Below are 19732 nucleotides of genomic sequence, written 5' to 3'. Positions count from 1 at the left end.
TTGATGTTCCTGAGACGTTCCCTGCATGGCTGAGTTTATGGTGCCCTCTACAGGTGAAAGTGAGGCACAACTGAGAACACTTGAGGCGGTGAGTCTGAAGTTCATTTAGCCTTCCCACAATATTCATAGCAAACATCCAAAAATACATCGAAGATTTAGTTCAAAGAGCTGGGATATAAATCAGCCATCTTTGAAGCATTTGGTCTATTACTGAGCATTTGTTATAAAGATTAGTACAAAAGAATCCTCCAGTGTACCAAGATATCCCCTTATTTGAAAAGATCTGTGGCACTTGAAGAATGATTAGACTGAAAACAGGAAACTGCTAATTGCAACATCCCTATTGAAGTGGTCTCTTAGCGGGTTTAGAGAGGCTGAGAGGAACTGGACTCCTACCAAACACCTGAGGCCACAGTGCCCGATTAAAAAAAAATAAAAAATCCTGGTACTCAGGCACGGTGCGTTAGATGAACATGGTAGGGATCACACTTCACAGCAGGAGGCTGGACAGGAATTCAATCTGCGAAGATGATCTGGCAGTGGTTGAGTAGAACTATTTCAATAGAAGAAATGGGCATTAAACTGTGTTAAAGAAATCTAAACAGTCTAACATGAACTTTTATTGTACTCCACCACTGGGTGTCATTATTGGGCTGGGGGACACATTGAAGTGAACTCCCACAGTTAAGTGGACAACAGTTGCTGTGTTTCTAACAGTTAAGTAAATGTTTTGGTATGAAAGATCATACCAAACCTCATGATATTTTAAGATTTATGACAGTCAACACTGCTGTTTTACTTTCAAAAATTTATTTTGGCCCATGTGAGTTTTATTTTGGTAATCATTGTGCAAAAGTGTTAATCCATTTCATGTATGTGTGTGTGCAACAGCTGGCAATGAAGAAACAAATAAATAATTAATGATTCCAAAAAAACACTGTTGAATTAAAGGCCCAAAGGTATGAGCTGAAGGCACTGGAGCAGGGCAAAACATTAAAACGAGTCCATCTACTTAGCAAGGCATTCAATCAACAAAGCAAAGTCTGCCAGTGAGAGGCCACTGACTGCAGACTCGAGGAGCCAGACTGACCACATATTGGGACACTGAGGAGATTTAGAGTGGCCCAAGTCTTCAAAAAAAAAAAAAAAAAACTTCTCCTTTTCCAGTTCGCTAGCCACACACACTGGGCCTTAAAGCCAATCATCGTGGAGGGGGAGAGCCGAGAGGTCTCGGTGTCTGCCACTCCGCACTGCTACATAAAAAGAAGGTGAAGGATGCCGTGTGAGCAATTGGTTCCAATTGACAGAGGATTGGTCATGGTCAGCCTTCTGAGTGGAAATCCACGTGAGAATGTAGCATTTGGACCAGCAAGGGGCACAAGAGGCCAACAGCAGACAATAAGGGCACTCAGAGGAGTCTGGCTGCGGTGGAATAGTGGGGCACAATCTCCTCTGATTTAACCCTTCATCAGCTCCTTACTCAGTCAACTTCATACACTGAGGTGGAGCTTTCATACTACTAATGTAACAGAGTTAGGATGAAACTCATCAGTTTGTTCAGTAATAGTAAACAGTGAGATACAAGAAACTAAATGCCCCGGTTTGAATCATTTCTTTATAATTAAGTATTGGTTATAAAGGGAGGTCTACTCTGGCACTTGTGTTACAGCAATAAAGATCAAAATCATATACTTTAAGTTATTCATTAATTTAGTTAATGCACCTAATCAAACTCAAGAGGTGACCCGAGCACTTGCATCCTTTTGACTTTTTCACCAATTAGGCAGGTCCTGCTGGCTGAATGGGGCCGGCTGCTTTAAAGTCTCAGAGGGCCAGAGGGTCAGCGCTCAATCACAGTCTGGTTGGAGAGGTTGTGTGTTTGAACTAGCCACTAGTTGACAGGGCGGGGACAGGGTCAAAGGGGGGTGGGAGGGGAGTGAATAGGAAGGAGCAAGGCCTCCTGCCAGCTCTAAATGAGGAGCCTTTTGTAGCCAAGACACTGGCCAGAGCAGCCTGGCCTTTCACAGCCCAGCCGCCCCTCTCTTCCAGGCCCGCAACAGCTGATGACAAGGCCCCAGCTGCTAATTATCCGGCTGATGGAGAGTCACTGAAGTGGGACTGTCAGAGCAAGGGGTGGCCCTTGTGTCTGAAATGGGATAAATTTGAGGGAGGGTGAAGGTTGGGGGATAAAAGAAGTTAGACTACAGGGGCAGGTAGTTTTTTTTTTTAAAGTATCCATCAACAAAATCAATACTTCTGCCAGTCAAGGTTTGCACATTCTGAACTGTGCTGAGTGAAAGAAAAACTTTTTAGTTTTTAACATGTAAATGTTGGATAATACGTCAAATCTACAAATTACTTTCACTGCTATTTACATTTTTATTTGTGAGCTCTCCAGTAACAACGGGATAGTAACAAACACATTTTACAGGGCCACATGTCATGTCTGGATCACTGTGTATGCTTGGCAATGTCTTCAATCCTGCTACAGTATAGTTAGCTGTGCTGCTTTCCACCAGTGTATCCATGCTATAACATCATCTGCCCAGAGGATACGGGAGCAGTTCCTTTTGAATTCCATATGAAGTACTCTTTGGACAGAAGTTCTCGGGCTGAAAGTGAGACAGACAGACAACCTATGAGTTTCAGAAAACGGGTATCCAGCAAACATTTGAATACAAAAACGACTTTGAGCTTACATGTTACAATCCGTGGTTTGGCAGAGGAATAAACCTGCACTGAATGCTGGTCCACGCAGCACCCAGACAGCGTCATGTCGGGCACTTTGAAATACAGCTGTGAAGATAACGGTAGAAGCGTTAATCACTTTACAACCTAAGGATTATGTGTTGATAGATCCCTTGTCCATTTGACCTGATCTCGTGAGAAATTAGCCGTAGCATGCCGTAGCCGTAAAGGAACCAACTGGCTCATGTTTCATGCATCTTCAGATTTGTCCTAAAATGAATCAAAACATATTAACTTACTTTGACGTAGGCTGTAAGTCCTGTGCAGAGGGGGTCAGTAGGTCCGGGTGTCGGCCCAGAAAAGCTGATCCTGCCATCCATTGTGACCTCACGAGATTTAGGGAACTTTTGTCCTACATATCAGAGAGAGGGAAATCATTAGTTTCTTTGTCAAATATACAGCTTCAGTAAAAGAGACACATTTCACACTACTGCTCAGGACCTACCAAGGCCCCAGACCAGTAGGTTCTTCTCCTTTGAGACATCCAGTTGTCCAGAGCTCACCTTTACTTCCACAACACCCATCTGATCCCTGCACAAGATGAAGAGCACACATGCAGAGTTTAGTGAAAACACCTGTATTTTCTCACATGGTTAAACATGATGGGGTTGAGTTTGAGACTTGTACATTAGGTTATCGGGTTTACTTGGTTGTTGGCGAGTTATTTCATGCACTGTAATGAGATCTGTGCAGATGTTTTGCAAAGAAAACAGTGCAGTTTAAATAATGATGTAGAAAGTGTCAGTACCATATTACAAATGATCATGTGAGAAACCATGAAACAGTTAGACATGATGGAGGAAAATATTTTCTGAATAGATAAAATTATAATAATATATCATCTTGTTTTTTGATAACTGGTGTTTATAAGCTCTAAAACAAAATGCCATCCAACTTAATGTATTTAGCTTGTCACTAAGAGACAGATATCTTACCCTTGTAATCATTAAAGTGATATTCAAAAAAGAGACCTTGATTTCTGATTGGATATCAGGATGACAATTTACCCTTAAAGATGGACTATGAGGAAACAAACCTATTTGCTCTACAGGAAACGAACATGAGCAGGTGTTCAGGTTTAAAAGATTACATGCTGCCTACCTGTTAAAGAACGGCAGGTGTGCTTCACAGTACTCAAAGCTGTTCTTGACACTCTCGTGAAGTTTGAGGGTTACTGACACATGCAGATGGCTCTCTTCTTCATTCAGTTGATACGAACCGAGGATAGGGGGGACAGGAACCTAATGAAGGAACAATGTGAGACATTAGCACTAGTGTATGGGATTGAAAGCATCTTGATGTGTATGTTTTATACCTGAGATGTATAGCTGCATAGTCTGAAAGGCTCCAAGGGAGGTGAGAAGGGGAACTTATATGGCCCAGAGAAAGCTGAGCCATCATAGCTATCCACGCTGTTGGCAGTCAGGATACTAGAGTCCAGTGACGTGACACAAGGATGGACCAGGATATCCTGAAGTGGAGAACCATTTGGTGGCAGTGTGAGGGTGACCGTCACATTTGGGAGCACCCCTTCCACTTCACACTGTTGACAAAAAAGCAGAATCAGGGAAAATAATGGAAACAGGCCAAAAAAAGGTTTGAGCACTACTTGCTTTCCTTTGCACTGAGCACTTACTTTGCATGTCACAGTGCCATAAACATCCCACAGGTCCTGTCTGCTCTGATTGCCATACTGCATGGAGCGTACGGTTTCTATCAGTGCTACATTCACCACAGCTCGACCGCGGTGGAACCCTGTCTTCCAGGCTGGCTGCTTCTGGTTCCCAGTGGGAGTGGGCACTGTGGGTGTAGCAGGTGCCCCCAATAGCGGCACATCCAGGGGTGAGCCAAGTGGACAAACTTGCAGGAGTACAGAGGGCAACATTGCCAGGCGAGAGGCCAGCCCCTCGCTATCAGGCTTACCCCCAGAGCTGAGGAGAAAAGTCTGCAGACCTGCCAGGAGTGTGAGGCCCTGGGAGACAGACAGAAGGCTGGCAAGAGGTGGCCGTGGCTCAGCAGGGGCATCCACTAAAGGCAGGCAAGCAAGGATAAGAGGCCCCTGCGAGATGGCCAACACTGGCCAAAGTATTCCCTTTGCACGACCGTCCATACGTAGCTCCAGGGCTGGTGATCGCTGACGATGAAGGCAATCATCTCTGAGAGCTACATAAGACTTGTTTGAGTCTGAAAGGCCTAGCTCAGTGAGCAGGAGCTGCAGCACAGTGTTTTCTTCGGGGACTGCTATATATGAGGAGCCTGCCAGGCTCTTTGCCCGGTGCTCCACAGTAGCAAACCTCCTGTGGAGAGGAGAAACATTAGACAACACTGCAGACTGCAAGCAAGTGTGACAGTTCAGATTTTACAATATTAAGGTCTACTACGCTACTGTAAAGAGGAAGTAAAATATGAGAGGCATTATAACTCAGATACCATACCTTGAATACCGTATTGACACATTTTCTCCCTTCTCGTGAGAGATAATCCACAAAGCACGCAAGCTCATTTGGCCGGTTGCACTGAAGTCCTCAATTTACACACTATTCTGTGTTAATATTGCCATCTTATCGCGCACGCTGTTAAACTCAACCATTCCTGACTATAAAATCCGACCAACATCGCGACTCACTTCCTGCTGTTGTTTCACGTGACAAGAACTACCAATCAGCTGACATGCGCGCTTGCGCACTTGCAAGCGTCTATCTCCACCCTTCTCCACCCATACAGGAAGCTGGGTTGCTAACCAGCTAGCTGTCAACAAAGGGCGAAACTGGAGTGAAATCAGCAAATCCATGTGGAAGTCTGCGCTATTGCCGACTCCGAGCTCCTTCCTATAAATTGCATTTCATTTCGCCGCCAGCTGAATCTAGAACATGGCGACAACTGCTCAGCTGTTCGAGGTAAAAATGATTGCTGCACCGGAGAGCTGTGCTAGCTGTCAGGCTAGCTAGGTTGCTAGCTATCATTAACGGTAGCTTAACGGTAATGTCCTTATTCACCCTGAGTGTTTAATAGAGAATAAGTAATGGTTATCACAGACTGGGAGAAGATTATTTCTATCGTAAACTAAACAGAATAGGGGACAGATGTAGTTTATCTGAGTAATTCGGGGAAATGTAAATGTTATTGGCTGTTAGTGTGCAGTAAAATCAGCACAAAGGCAGGGAAGCGTTGAAGAGGGATGAACGTCATTCGTTTAGTGAGTTTGTTCTTGTAGCATTTCGGGTTAACAGCTCTTGTTTGGCTGATGTTTTTATGTGAGATACACTCATGACTTCCCCTTCCCGTCAGGAGCCCTTTGATGCAGATGAGTACATTGAGAGGTTGGCATGGAGGACACCTGGAGGAGGCTCCAAAGGAGGAGCTGAGGCATTTGACCCCAAAAGGTACTGCAGGCGCTTCTCATTCACATTTATTGCACACATCTTCCTTCCCCTGAACATGAGTCCTGACTTTGTTGACAATATCGTTGCTAGTATGTCTCCTGCTTCCTACATACATGTATGGCATCTCATATTGATCTAGAGCCAGTGTTGCCCTTCAAAGAGTAGTTTTCTTCAATCAGAATTTGCATCTGTTAGATCTTATGTTAAATAAAATGCTCTTGCATTCATTGAGCTTAATTTTCTTGGTTTTCTATTGCAACTGATGCAGCTTGTAATGTCTGCTGAAAATGTAACACATCTGATCACCTCCACAATGATGCACTCTCTTGGTATTTACTCACTTGGTATACTTAATACTGTCTTCCTGGCCAGTTCCACAGTGTAATTTGAGTGTCATCCTTTCAAATCATTTCATTGAAGTTGATCACCTTCCTCTATCATGTCAAGTCAAGTCAAATATATCTGTACTATCTCTGTTGACATTATATTCTGCTCTTTCTCACAGCCTCCCAAAAGCTTTTTTTCTCTTACTCCAGATGTTGTCTTTCCTTTTTGCCAAATTTTAAAGGGGCTAAGAGCACAAATTTGGTGTCAGCTTTTTAAACACAATGCTTGAAAATAATTAGATGTGTTTTAAGTTGGAAGTATTTTAATTAGAAATTGAGATTTAATTTATTTCTGTCAGAATCATATTACTAAGTACTAGAGTGAAACTGAGTTAGTCTTCCTGTACTTACTAAAGCTCGTCTTCTATGCTAATTTAGTGTTTTTGAAGGTTGGGTTGGAGAAAAACATGAAATATCTATGCTTAAGATTTTTTTTTCCATGGTATTTTCACTGCTTGTTGTTATGTTTACACTCGGGGACCAAGTTATTTTTCGTAAGCAAAAATGCCATAACAGTTTAACTATACTGTGGATCCATCCTGCCTTATCTACTTCCTCCACAAAACTGTTGCCACCACCTCCTCGGAAGCTCTTAGCGAGGAGTCAGAGACAACATATCTGTGGAGGCCACCATACTGTGAGTCACCAGCCAGGGAATGAGTGTCTATTGGGAAGGGATGGGAGATGTCTTTAAGCTGTAGCCAGTGCTGAGGGAATTAGTCAAGAGATTATACACTCATCATTTTGGGATGTTTCCTAGTCTGTGAAATGTGGTGCTGACTTAGAACATTTGCTCTGCAGTCCTGATGGCACTTAAAATGCAGCTGACGAAGTTGCTAGTTTCAGAGCTTCTTAATTCTGGGGACCCAGGAATTAAACATCCGGCACTATTTTGTAACTAACTATAGCTGTAAGTGTGAGGTCAGTGGGACAGATTTAACCTTGTGGTACCCAATTACTCCTCCTGAGTAAGAGCCTTTTTTTGTGCGTTTTAACTGGTGTTAGCTGAGAGTCTGCTGTATGTTGATCTACATTCTTTCTTTTTTCTTCTGTGACAGGCTGTTGGAAGAATTTGAGAACCATATAGAGGAACTGAAGCAATTAGATGAGAAGATCCAGCGGCGGGTGGAGAAGCTTGAGCATCAGTGCCATCGTGAAGCCAAGGAATTTGCCCACAAAGTGCAAGATTTGCAGAGAAGCAACCAGGTGTGTTGTATGGTCAAGTAGCCAATATGTTCATTACATTGCAGAATGACATTATCTTTTCTTTACATTCTGCCTGTTCTTTGTCAATTCAGGTGGCCTTTCAGCATTTCCAGGAGCTCGATGAGCACATCAGCTATGTGGCAACCAAGGTTTGTCACCTTGGTGACCAGCTGGAGGGGGTGAACACGCCTCGGCAGAGGGCCGTTGAAGCTCAGCGCCTGATGACCTACTTCAACGAGTTCTTAGATGGAGACCTACGCAGTGACGTGTTCAACAACCCAGACAAGGTGAGTATGCTACATTCCTTCCATTCACTCCACTGGAGGTGTATGTATGTGTGCGTGTGTGACTATTGACGAGGACCCCCGCTGTGACAGTGCTGGAGGTGAGAATGAACAGGATTATGAGGTAAACCATCCATATTAATTTGTCAAGTTTATCCCTTTAGTTGGATCCCTCGGCTAATTTGGATTAATAAACTGTCATTTGCTGTCTGACAATAGCTGGCTGATTGACTAGCATGGATGTCAACAAGCTCATGTCAGCCCTAATTGCATTTACAGAAGGTTGTCTGGGAGCGAGAATTTGGTTGGTCCTCGGCTTTGTGTCGCATTACAGCAGGAAAGAGCTTGTGGCATTATGGTACATGTAAGGGCGGCGATAACATGCATGGTGGAAGATGAGATGCACACTTCTACTTAGTTCCTGCCTACACAGACGCCATGATGATGTTAGACGAGTGACCCCTGAAAGTTTGATTTTGCAGTTTTGTAAGCGACAGTAGAGAGATTGGGATGCTGTAGATTAATTCCTGTTTGTAGCAACATCATTAGTGGATGCAGAGCAGCGAGTCTGGGGGTCAATCCCAGAGACGAGAGCTGGAGATGGAGCTAGTTTTCCGGAGAGGCATGCAGAAATATCTGGCCAGATTCCTTTTCCTGAGCATACCTCCAGACGAAGGGGAAAGAGGAAAGCTGCAAGTGAATAGCTGAAGGGGGATGGCTTTGCTAATCCTTCTGAAAGGGAGGGCTGGGCCGCCAGCGTGGAGACAAGTGCTGCTAAACCCTGACTGCAGGGAGACGGCTACATTACTTACATGGGATTTAGCTAATCTTAGCTGGGGGACAGATACTTAGAAAACCTTCGCCGAGCAGAAAGGCTGGATCCTCCTCACGGGAGCAGAGTAATGATGTTAGCTGAGGCAGGCATCTGCGGGAACAGAGGAGTTGCGGACGGCGGGCCTTTCGTAGGTCTGGGGCTTTTTCAGCCAGTGTGTATGTCAGGAGGGGCGGCGGGGAGGGGGGGCTCTCGACAGGGCCCCCTTTTTTTAGACAGATATCCCTGGCCGGACAGATTATTGAAGGCGATTTAGACTCCTGTGGGATTACAGCCCATTCAGAAAAGGCATGCCAATAAAGAGTTGGATGTGCTGCTAAGTCAGGACTGCTGCTGCTGCTGCCGATGCCCAGGTGAGCGCAGCCTGTCTGTTATCAGCTCCCTGTTCAACATGGGGAGGTGGAGGAGGGCTGCTCTAAAATGATGATCCCCCAAGTGGAGACAACGCCGGTGGCCTGCCAGCTTTCTGTCTGGATGTCCACCTCTCATGGTCTTGTTGTGCTCTCTCTCTCTTTCTTTGCCTCACCTGACTCTCTCCCTCAGATTAAAGAGGCTGCCGATATCATTCAGAAGCTGCATCTCATTGCCCAGGAGCTGCCTTTCGACAGGTGAGTCAGGCATCCTGCAGGGGCAGCTTTAGAAGAGCCCTGTCGAACAAGGGGTAGGTGGTGTAATAGTGATGTAGACTATTTCTCACAGTCTAAACCCAACGGCTGACATAATACGTATCAAAGCATTTTAAGTCAGTATCATATGTTTCTAGAAATTAAGCAAACTTTTACTTTCTGAAATTTCACAGTGGGATATGTTTTGTAATTGTCTCCCTGAATATTAATTATCTTTTCCTCTTACAGATTTGCAGATGTCAAGGCAAAAATTGCTAGTAAGTTTGTGGAAAAACTCATCCCAATTACAAATACAGGCTAGCTGCTAGCTGTGAGGCTAGCTACAAGCACTAATGTTATTTTATGTGTCTTTTTTTGTGCTTCTGCCCAGGTAAGTACCATGACCTGGAGCGGCAGTTAATCCAGGAATTCACTGCTGCCCAGCGCAGGGGTGAGATTGGACGTATGCGGGAGGTGGCAGCCGTTCTATTACATTTCAAGGTGACCTAGAGGAGTGATATTTGATGTCTACATTTGATTTGTAGTTCACATTTAATCTAACCCTCAGTCTTGCTGCATACATACATTATACTGTTCTAATATGCAAGGTCAGTATCGCTGAAGTTGTCTTACGTCTTCAAATGTTGCTTTGAATTTGCACCTCAGTGATGTAATCTTGCTGAAAAGTAACTCCTGCGTCTTTTTCTAAAAGGGCTATGCACACTGTGTGGATGTCTACATCAAACAGTGTCAGGAAGTAAGTGTAAAAAGTTCTTTTGATACATAGTATTCCACTTTTTTGTCGTCAGTATTATCCACAGACTCGTGGTTAACCCTTTGTTTATCTCTGTAGGGGGCCTACCTGAGGAATGATGTGTTCGAGGACACTGCGGTCCTCTGCCAGAGGGTCAACAAGCAGGTGGGCGAGGTCTTTAGCAGCCCAGAGACTGTTATGGCCAAACTCATCCAGAACATATTTGAAAACAAATTACAGGTATGTATATTACTTCTCATTTGTTAGCTTTATTTACACATGCCTTATTTGTCATGTTATATTTGACCCTTTTGTGTCTTCAGGCCCATGTTAGGGAAAAATTGGATGAGACTCAACTCTCTGATCTAGAACAGTACCTCAAGAACCTCTATGACCTTTACACCAGGTATTTTAGTTGCTTAATATTATTTTTCATTCACTTCCTGTCTACACAGTAATCTTTATGCTTACATTCATCTTTTTTATGCTTTTCAGGACCACAGCATTGGCTACCAAGCTGACAGAGTTCAACTTGGGCTCAGACAAGCACACGTTCCTGTCCAAGCTAATAAAGAGCATCTTCTCCTCATACCTGCAAAGCTACATTGACATGGAATGTAAATACCTTCGCTCTCGAGGTGCCATGATTCTGCAACGCTACTATGACTCCAAGAATCATCAGAAACGGCCAATTGGCACTGGCAGGTCAGATTTTGGACGTCACTTTTTTCCCACAGCAATGGGTTCATATTAGATTATTGTAATATGTTACATAAAATGATGTAATGGTGTAACAAAATAATCAGCATCAGTGTTTTTCTACAGTATCCAAGAACTGAAGGAGCGGATCAGACAGCGCACCAACCTTCCCCTTGGCCCTATTATTGACACCCATGGAGAGACCTTCCTGTCCCCAGAGCTAGTTGTCAACCTGCTGCAGGAGACACGTCATGCCTTTGAGAGATGCCACAGGGTGAGGCTTCTGAAAGAAGTTTTGAGAAAAGCAGCTTTGGAGAGAAAATTCTGCTGGAAAGTTCAATGCTTTACTTTTCTTTCTGTTTTGGGTAAAAGCTTTCAGATCCTTCAGACCTGCCCAAGAATGCCTTCTCAATCTTCTTGCTGCTGGTTGACCACCTCTGTGTGGAACATATCGACTACGCCCTAGAGATTGGCCTCTCAGGTACATCCACTTCAGCTCATTATAACCATAATATAACATGTGACATAATGTTCAGGAGATAAATCCCAGACTCATTCACACTGAGTAAAACTGGTATTGCGAACTGTGTCCCAAATCAGGCCCTGGGTTCTTTGACGGATGCAGCCCACAAAGGTTTGTCCTTCACAAAACCAAAGGCCAGACTCAGCCTATGACTTCTCCCGCACACAGTCCAGCATCATAAGAGACTAAAACTAGCTTTGCATTCAGGTAGTACTTCGTAAAGGAACAGTTTCAAACAGCAGACAAATCTGACTCCACTTCCACTTCATGTGATGTGACTCATCACAACCTGAATGCAAATATCTGCCAAATATGACATGATGGTCACATGATATTTCCTGTTTCTGATGTTAACACAGACCACCTAAATGCATCATTGACTGCAACTGACTGTCGTGGCCTATTTGTTCTTAAAATGTGAACTTGAAGATGCATCATTTGGTTTGAAACGTGACCACAGTTTTGCCTTCGGCACCGGAAAGAGAACACATGCTGTAAAACTCACTTATTGGCATTGCCAGTCACCCATAAAATAATTATTCTGGAGGTAAAAATACATGTGCTGACTACTGTTCACAGTCTTTAGCTTTGTCAGGATCCAGATGACGCCTGTTGCTATGGATACCATTCAGTTTAATAACCAGCACATTTTAAAGCAGCTAACAAAAACATTTTGATATATCCAAGTTACCTTGATACAAAGCAGGCTGCGACTCTGTGGCATTTCTTTGCATTATCGTTTTCAGGCAGCTACAGTGGAAATAAACATGTGCATTCATCTCCCAGTGCTCAATTCATAAGGTATATTCTTCAAAGAAACACAACACTGACGTCCCCACAGTTTGATTACTTTCTGTTCACGGTCTGATGCTGAAGCAGAATATTGCTGCGTTTTCTACATATTATTTTATGGAGAGCAAGCAACAGTCTGCCCTGTGTGAATCATATTTATTTATTCTTTCACCTACCTTTTTGTTTATTGCCTGGACTTATTCGCTCTCTCTTTGATCTACAGCGATTCCCTCATCAGATGCCAAGAATGCCAACCTGTACTTCCTGGATGTGGTTCAACAGGCGAACTCAATCTTCCATTTGTTTGACAAGCAGTTTAATGACCAGCTCATGCCTCTAATAAGGTCAGTTCTGGGTTAAAGGTTAAAGTCATAGAGTATATATTCCTTGGCATTCTTTTATTATATTGCTACTGCCCCTCACCAATACATAATTCTCTGATTTTACCTTTAACATCTGTGTCTCCAGCTCATCTCCAAAGTTGGCAGAGTGCCTGCACAAGAAGAAAGAGGTTATGGAGCAGATGGAAGTGAAGCTGGACACAGGAATTGACAGGTCAGTTTGTTTAGAAGTGCTTTTACATGTGATGTGTTTCACATGTGCAAACAAAAACCCGTAATAGAACAATGAATGGTCTTTCAAACATTTTCCAATGTATTTTTCTGCTACACACAGAACAATAAACTGCATGGTGGGGCAAATGAAGCACATCTTGGCAACAGAGCAGAAGAAGACTGACTTCAGGCCTGAAGACGAGAACAATGTCATGATCCAGTACACTACAGTAAGACATGCAGGGCCTCAGCCTCCACCGCTGAGCTCACATGCAAAAAAAACAAACAAAAAACAAATCAGCAACTTCCAAATCCCTTCCACCTGTCTGTCTTGTTTTTGAATTGCCTTTGGTTTTGGTCAGTTGTTTTGCCAGCATGTTTTCCACGTTTCCCTGTGTGTCTCCCCACCTGTCAGGCCTGCTCCAAGGTATGTGCCTACGTCAGTCGGCAGGTGGAGCACGTGAGGAAGTCCATGGATGGGAAAAATGTGGACACAGTGCTGACTGAGTTGGGCGTTCGTTTCCACCGACTCATCCATGAGCACCTACAGCAGTACAGTTACAGCTCAATGGGAGGCATGCTGGCCATCTGCGACGTGGCTGAATACCGACGGTGTGCCAAGGACTTCAGGGTGAGTGGAGGGGGCATAGGTCCAGGATACGCTGGTCACAGGGCAAAACATGGCTCTTGCAACGTAGACTCTACCTGGGTGTGTTATTACATAAATGGGTTAGGTCAGTTCAGGTGGATGCTCTAATCCTTTGGTAATTTAACTACTAAGGATTATTTTTTGAATCAGATTATTTTAGCAGTTATTTTAAATGATTAGCCTATAAGATGTCATCACAAATTCCCAGAGTTTAAGGTGACCAGTGGCCTCTTTTGTGAAAACAGCTGTTAAAAGACCAAAAGGTTATTATTATATAGTAATATTATACAGAAAAGATGCACAATCTCACATAGGAAACCCTGGAACCTTCCCATGTTTGACATTTTTATTAGATAAAATAAATTTAAATGAGAAGTTATAAAACATTCTTCTTGATACATTTTCTGTCGATAAACTAATCGATTAATTCAGCACTACATACAAGTAAATGCATGAATGAAGGAGGTGGGGCATGTTTTACAAACTGGCTATAGATATGACAGGGTGCATTTAACAATTACAGATTTTCCTTATGTTTTGCAGCTTGACTGCAATTAAGCCACAATACAATGAAATCTGTGAATTATCATTAGACCATTTATCATGACAGCCTTGTATGTATCATATGCAGGCAATAAGTTGGTGTATGTAGGTTATAAGGTGTAATAGTTAGTGTGCCTGTCTGTCTTCAGGTCCCTCTGGTGCTGCAGCTCTTTGACACACTCCACGCCCTCTGTAACCTCCTGGTTGTTGCGCCTGACAACCTAAAGCAGGTCTGCTCAGGTGAGCAGCTCACCAATCTGGACCGAAACCTCCTGCACGCCTTCGTCCAGCTCAGAGTGGACTACCGTTCAGCCAGACTGGGCCGACACTTCAGTTAATGACTGACTCTACACCTGGCTGCCCTCCGTCCAGTAACCCATGCTTTGATGAGATGGTGCACCTTGGAGATACCCATCCCTGCTTCGGAGAATGCTTCGGCCCCCAGCACACAGACTTTACTGGGAACACTTTGTACATCATGGAGACGAAGGTCACTGCTCCTTGAATGTGGGAAATGTGCATTTTACTTATTGTTAATTTCTCCAAGCTGAAGAAATTTAAATGTCTATTGACATGATTTCATTTGTTTTTAAATACTAATCCACCACAAATCCACATGGCTAAGATTTATGACGTATGTATAAGTAAATGGACAACACTTCTGTGCTTATGTAAAAAAAAAAAAAAAAAGAAAGAAACTTTTTTTGATTGTGCCAAATATATAAATTCTGCGGCTGCACTAGACCCTAAAGCTGCTGTAAAGGGAGACTGTCAACAATCACGCTGTAAAGTCAGTAGCACTATGTGTTGGGAACAGCTCCCCTCTTAATGAACTACAGGGGACCTGACATAGAAGGCCCCACCAAGCATGAGACAGAGCTCTGTCTGGCTAAGAGAGACACATGACCACCTCTCTAACCTTTGACCACTGACCACAAAGCAGGGGTCAAGAGGCCATCACAGAGAAGTGCGATCTGAGCTGTAGCCAGGTCTGAGAACCTCTCTGGAGGTTTGGGTGGTCCCCTCTTAGGCTCAGATGACTGGTGTGATGGGTCAGTGAGTATGTGTCGCTGTAATTGCACAGATCAACACTTGCTCATCCAGCGGTGCACACAGTCCAAAGACATTATTGGCTGGATCTGCAGTGTTTCTGGGTCAGGGGACATTGACATGTTGACCTCTGCTGATTAAGGAAACAAACTGGAGGGGACTTCTTCACACAGGGCTTATTTGAGGTTCTCAGTCACTGTCCTCTGCACTAAAAAAAAGAAGGCAGTTCATGTCCCTGATGCCTGAAACTGTCTCCTTCGCAAAGCTGCTCCCACTGTACTGCTGTTTACCTTAATTAGTGACTCATTAAAGAGATGTTCCATTTTATTACCATCCCTCTTCTGAATATCCTTCACAAACGGGGAGCTGTGAATAGAAAGTTTGGCCAGCTCTCGCCGCGAATGTCACTTTCAAAGTGAGATGAAACAGTCTTCCTTTCTATAGAAGTCATCAAGTATTCATGGGAATTCTTGCCACCAGAGTAAAGTTCTTTCTTAGACTTCAGGAAGTGAGCAGAGCCAGAGGGGATTAGATATCTACGAGTTGATGAATTGTGTGCAGTAGTCATGGACTTGGGGAGAGCCAGGGAGATAGAGACGCCTGAGAGCTCGGTTCCAGCTCCGGCTGGTTAGTGTTGTGTAGAAGGTACACACAGTGCTGTGCAAGTTCAAACAATATAATTAATTAGGCTAATATTAATATTATCAATGCCACATAAATTCAATTCTCTCAGCCCTAATCACAACTGGATAGCTTGTAAAAATTATTTTGTTAGGCCCTGGTGCAAACAGTGGGTCTTTTCCAAACATTTGAAAACTATTTGTTTTTGCAGCGATTAATGTGCGCAGCACAGGAAGGGGTTGGGGGAGCGGAGCCGGGCCAGGGACGATAACTGGTGTGGAGACGAAGGCAGAGGCGCAGCCTGGCCCCAGGGACTCCCAGCGCAGGCACACGGATGAGGGGGAGGGATGTGTTTTTTGGGGTGGCTGTTTGAGCAGGTGGAGGGGATTAGTAATACTGTCAACACTGGAGAGCTGGATAAGACTGTCCTCTCTTACTCGTCGGTTTGAGCAGCTCTCGCATACACATTCAGACACATAAAGACGCCAACACCTACAAACACAGGGGCGACGGGACAGGAGAGGGAAACTTATCTGTGGTTGAACTGACCACGGACAAGTTGTTCATGTTCCACCTTTTGATTCTGCAGGAGTTTTACTCAGGAGCATCCTTCCATAAAGCCAGTAACACACAATAAGCACCTTAAGTATTTTTCCCCTTTCGGATACTGGGAAACATTTCCAGTATCCCAGCCCTGAGTTAGCACCTGTACAGTGACTCCTGCTACACAAACTGTCCATCTGCAGTGTAGTGCTCTTTGCATTGAGCAGTATCTTTTTTAAGCCTTACTTACCCACTGTTGGATTGTTTTTGAACAAGTCAATTCTTGAAGTTGGGATTGCAGATTTCAAATTTAGGTTTTTAACTAAATTTTCTTAAGAAACCATGAGACCCCAACAATTTTTTTTTTTGCAGATTCAGTATGTCTGCCATTTAGAGTGCTAATCATCTGATCTTTATATTCATGGTAGACCTTCACATGTGCAGATTCAAGCACCCTAAGTCTGTGAAAAAAGCGTACATCAGATTCAAATTTCAAAACTGCATATGAATCCTCTTTTCCACTGACCAGATACCCTCATTTGTTAACCCCTTTTCATGCTTCTCCCTCCCTTTTTTCTCCTCTGCCAAATCATCGGCCATACTTCTCTGTTTTTCCACTCCTTCTGTACACCCGGCTAGGTCCTCAAACATCCCATAAATCCTCGCTTTCGGCGCATTGCTGCTACCCCAACCAGGCCGGCCCTCCCTCTGCCTCCTGGAGCACTGACAATAAAGCATTACAGCAGTCAATCCATGTCAACAACAGCTTTGCTTAATTCCTGCTAAACACGTTTAAACTAAATCTTCACCTAATGATGCATAATGATTTGCTCTTTAGTGTGCTGGCGGCTCGTATCAATTTTGGCGGTTTATTTTACCCGCCATCAGAAAGATGACTCAGGTGGTCTCGCTGTAGCAGCACAGGGGTGGTATTTAGGATCCCCCTACTAGACTAGACACTCTGCAGAGTGCATTGTCTGGGTTTCACATGCCGGTAAATGCTTCCTCTTACAATTTTCAAACACGAAGTCCTTTATTTATAGAACGTGCAACAGATGTGATCACTGTCACGTTTGATTGAAACAGTAGAAATCCTGAAAATAATCCTGCACAGTCGAGTCGGGAACTGGCGTATAAACTGGGCATCCATAGGAAGCACTTTGTGGTCCTTTCCAAATCTATTCTTTAGGATTTCTCTGTGAGACACTCTCATGATGTGGGCACGCAGCCAGGCCCTCTGATGTGATGCAGATGTTGCCCTGGCCTTGACCTCCTGCCCATACGATGCCGGGGCCAAAATGGCACAGGTGTCGTGCCACCTTCAGTCTTGGGCAGCCGGGAGCTGCACTGTGCAGGATGTGAACCATGCCAACTCTCCTCCTTTGCTCACTTTTCTCATTATCAAGGTTTAGTCTGATGGGGCTTAATGAAACTCTCCCTTGATTCCTGCAATCATACAACCGTCCTTTCCATGATGCTAAACTCGAGTGCTTGTCCTTTTTTTTTTTTTCCAACCTCCCGCACGCCTTCTCTCCTATAAGAACACTATTAATTCTCTGCCATAGTGGAGTGTTTTCCAGTGCTATTTCCTGGCCCGGTGCCTGTGCCTTGCTCTCTCTTGGCTGGGTTTGTCTGGTTGACTGCTCCACAGGAACAGACTGGCACTCTAGCTGAGGGCTCCAGGGTCTGCACACACAATCCACTAAACATGTCTCTGTGTGAGGAGCTGCTCTGCTTCCGAAATATGAAGTAGGAGTCCTGATTTATCACATACTAAGCCTATTTAATAAGTGGTAATTATAATTATCCATGTGTGCTCTTCTTTGTTGTTATTAATATGTATGACTATCATCAGTAGTAGATTTAGTAGCAGCAGCAGTACACAGTATAATTCAAGTGCAAAAATACATGTTTCTATTGTTATTCCAAAATAATATACATGAATGCATGCTTAAAATCATATACCACTGGCTGTCAAATTGGCAGATGTACAAACACACATGCATGCAGAATACACTACATATTAAAATCACACAGTAACAGTATAAAGAACAAATTGATTCTGATGGTTAAGAGACTTCAGTGCTAAACACATTCACTCACAGGGCAAACAAACATCTGTTATGTTTGTAAGGCCTATGGCCCTCCTAACCCACTGATGTTGAACCAAGCCTGCACACATGCCAGAGAAACAAATGAGGTCTCTCTCTCCTCCACTGAAGATGAAACACTGCATCACCAAAGCATGTGCATTTGTCTAATCAAGCTTTTTGCCTGCGGCTACACTGAATGTAAATGAATAGGCTTGTGTGTGCCAGCCTCTATTTCTGTTCAGACTGGCTGCTGTTTGATGATGAAATGGTGCGGTGAGCATCAGACAGAAGGGGGCACTAGTGCTCCAGTGTTGCTCTCCTCCCCTGTGGAGCCCTCTCTTCCTCAGAGCTCCTCACAATGGGGATCTGCCTGAGGGGGGAAATGTTGCTTTTTTAGGTCTGTGAGCCCATATCCCTTAATCCCCAGCCATGATTGACAATCATGATTTAGGGTATATGGTGTCCCATTCTAATCCACGAGCAATGATTTCATTTGCATACCTTCCGTACGTGGCCTCATTTTGGAGGAAAAGGCTGCCTTTGTAAGTGATACAGAAAGAGAGAGGGAGAAAGCTAAACGGAGTGAGTACAAGATAGAGAATAAGGAGGAGAAAGAGAATGGATGGGGGAATGTTTGTGTTTTTTTTTCTTCTTCTTTTTTTGCCAGAAGGAAGATGATAGCAGTCTCCATGCCTAAGCAAACATTCCCGCATATATATATATATATATATATATATATATATATATATATGCCTTTCCTCTGCAGCACTTTCCCCTGACACACAGTCAGTTACACAATGCATGTGCATATTCAAACTCTCAAGCACAATCACGAGTATATTCAGAAATATAAGGTGTTTGCAGACACGGAAACGCGGAGGAACACACAGAGATGCTCCCTCACACGATGCAAAACTAAATTGCTATTTGCTCATTTTATAACCAAGTCAGGCTTAATTATAATCATGGGAGTTTGGGAGTTACCGTATAATCTCTAGAAGGTATTAAGAATTACCCAGAGCACACCACAGTGAAAAAGAAACAAATACAAATACGTACAATTATTTCCCAGTCATAACACCCAGGGGAGTCTGAATCAAATAATGCTCAGTGTTTGGTATGCCCACAGAGACCATTCATCCTCGCTTTTATCTACTGAGGAAGTGGAACGCAAGTGAAACACAGGATAAAAGGTCAAAGGGGTCACACCTCACTCTAAGGTGAACTTAGAGATGTATAAAGTAAGATACATTTATTGCATCCTCAGATATAATCTACAGCTGAATAATCAAATGTATTTCGATTTTTAGATTTCATAACAATTGATGCTGGTTATATTTTACTACAAGCAGTCTTTTAGATTTAATGTATAATTTATATAATAACAGTAATTTTAGATAATGAGTAAAAATATAGAAATGCAAAATTACAAATCACACCACTTTTTATTTGTAATTTAAATACAAT

At 43.5% G+C, this 19732-nt stretch overlaps 2 protein-coding genes across 2 annotated transcripts; one reads left to right on the top strand and one right to left on the bottom strand.

Moving 5' to 3' along the window:
- Positions 1–1136: 1136 nt before the first annotated feature.
- ap5m1 (adaptor related protein complex 5 subunit mu 1) lies at positions 1137–5374 on the bottom strand. The gene is made up of 8 exons (XM_041954171.1): positions 5184–5374; positions 4385–5045; positions 4064–4291; positions 3850–3989; positions 3194–3279; positions 2988–3100; positions 2700–2796; positions 1137–2612 (listed from the first exon to the last, which is right to left on the bottom strand). Exons 1-8 carry the CDS (start codon positions 5249–5251, stop codon positions 2530–2532), a joined length of 1476 nt encoding a protein of 491 aa, XP_041810105.1. The 5' UTR covers positions 5252–5374; the 3' UTR covers positions 1137–2529.
- A 93-nt stretch (positions 5375–5467) lies between these two features.
- On the top strand, positions 5468–15323 carry exoc5 (exocyst complex component 5). The gene is made up of 18 exons (XM_041954586.1): positions 5468–5645; positions 6037–6131; positions 7576–7723; positions 7816–8010; positions 9383–9447; positions 9694–9722; positions 9836–9945; positions 10157–10201; positions 10298–10438; positions 10522–10604; positions 10694–10903; positions 11024–11171; positions 11270–11378; positions 12436–12556; positions 12681–12767; positions 12888–12996; positions 13182–13397; positions 14108–15323. Exons 1-18 carry the CDS (start codon positions 5619–5621, stop codon positions 14294–14296), a joined length of 2127 nt encoding a protein of 708 aa, XP_041810520.1. The 5' UTR covers positions 5468–5618; the 3' UTR covers positions 14297–15323.
- The last annotated feature ends 4409 nt before the right edge of the window (positions 15324–19732 follow it).

This window comes from Chelmon rostratus, chromosome 15 (genome assembly GCF_017976325.1).
Source record: "Chelmon rostratus isolate fCheRos1 chromosome 15, fCheRos1.pri, whole genome shotgun sequence".
Taxonomy (NCBI): Eukaryota; Metazoa; Chordata; class Actinopteri; order Chaetodontiformes; family Chaetodontidae; genus Chelmon; species Chelmon rostratus.
Note: the sequence above shows the minus strand (reverse complement) of the source record. Positions and strands in the feature narration are given on the sequence as shown.

What these genes read in the sequence shown, in the direction of transcription:
- exoc5 (XM_041954586.1), top strand. Translation starts at nt 5,619, where the DNA reads ATGGCGACAACTGCTCAGCTGTTCGAG. An exon ending in CAGGAGCTGCCTTTCGACAG is followed by an intron (nt 9,448 to 9,693) that starts GTGAGTCAGGCA and finishes TTCCTCTTACAG; the next exon opens with ATTTGCAGATGTCAAGGCAA. An exon ending in CGGCCAATTGGCACTGGCAG is followed by an intron (nt 10,904 to 11,023) that starts GTCAGATTTTGG and finishes GTTTTTCTACAG; the next exon opens with TATCCAAGAACTGAAGGAGC.
- ap5m1 (XM_041954171.1), bottom strand. Translation starts at nt 5,251, where the DNA reads ATGAGCTTGCGTGCTTTGTGGATTATCTCTCACGAGAAGGGAGAAAAT. An exon ending in CACCTGCCGTTCTTTAACAG is followed by an intron (nt 3,280 to 3,849) that starts GTAGGCAGCATG and finishes CATCTTGTGCAG; the next exon opens with GGATCAGATGGGTGTTGTGG. An exon ending in CAAACCACGGATTGTAACAT is followed by an intron (nt 2,613 to 2,699) that starts GTAAGCTCAAAG and finishes TCTCACTTTCAG; the next exon opens with CCCGAGAACTTCTGTCCAAA.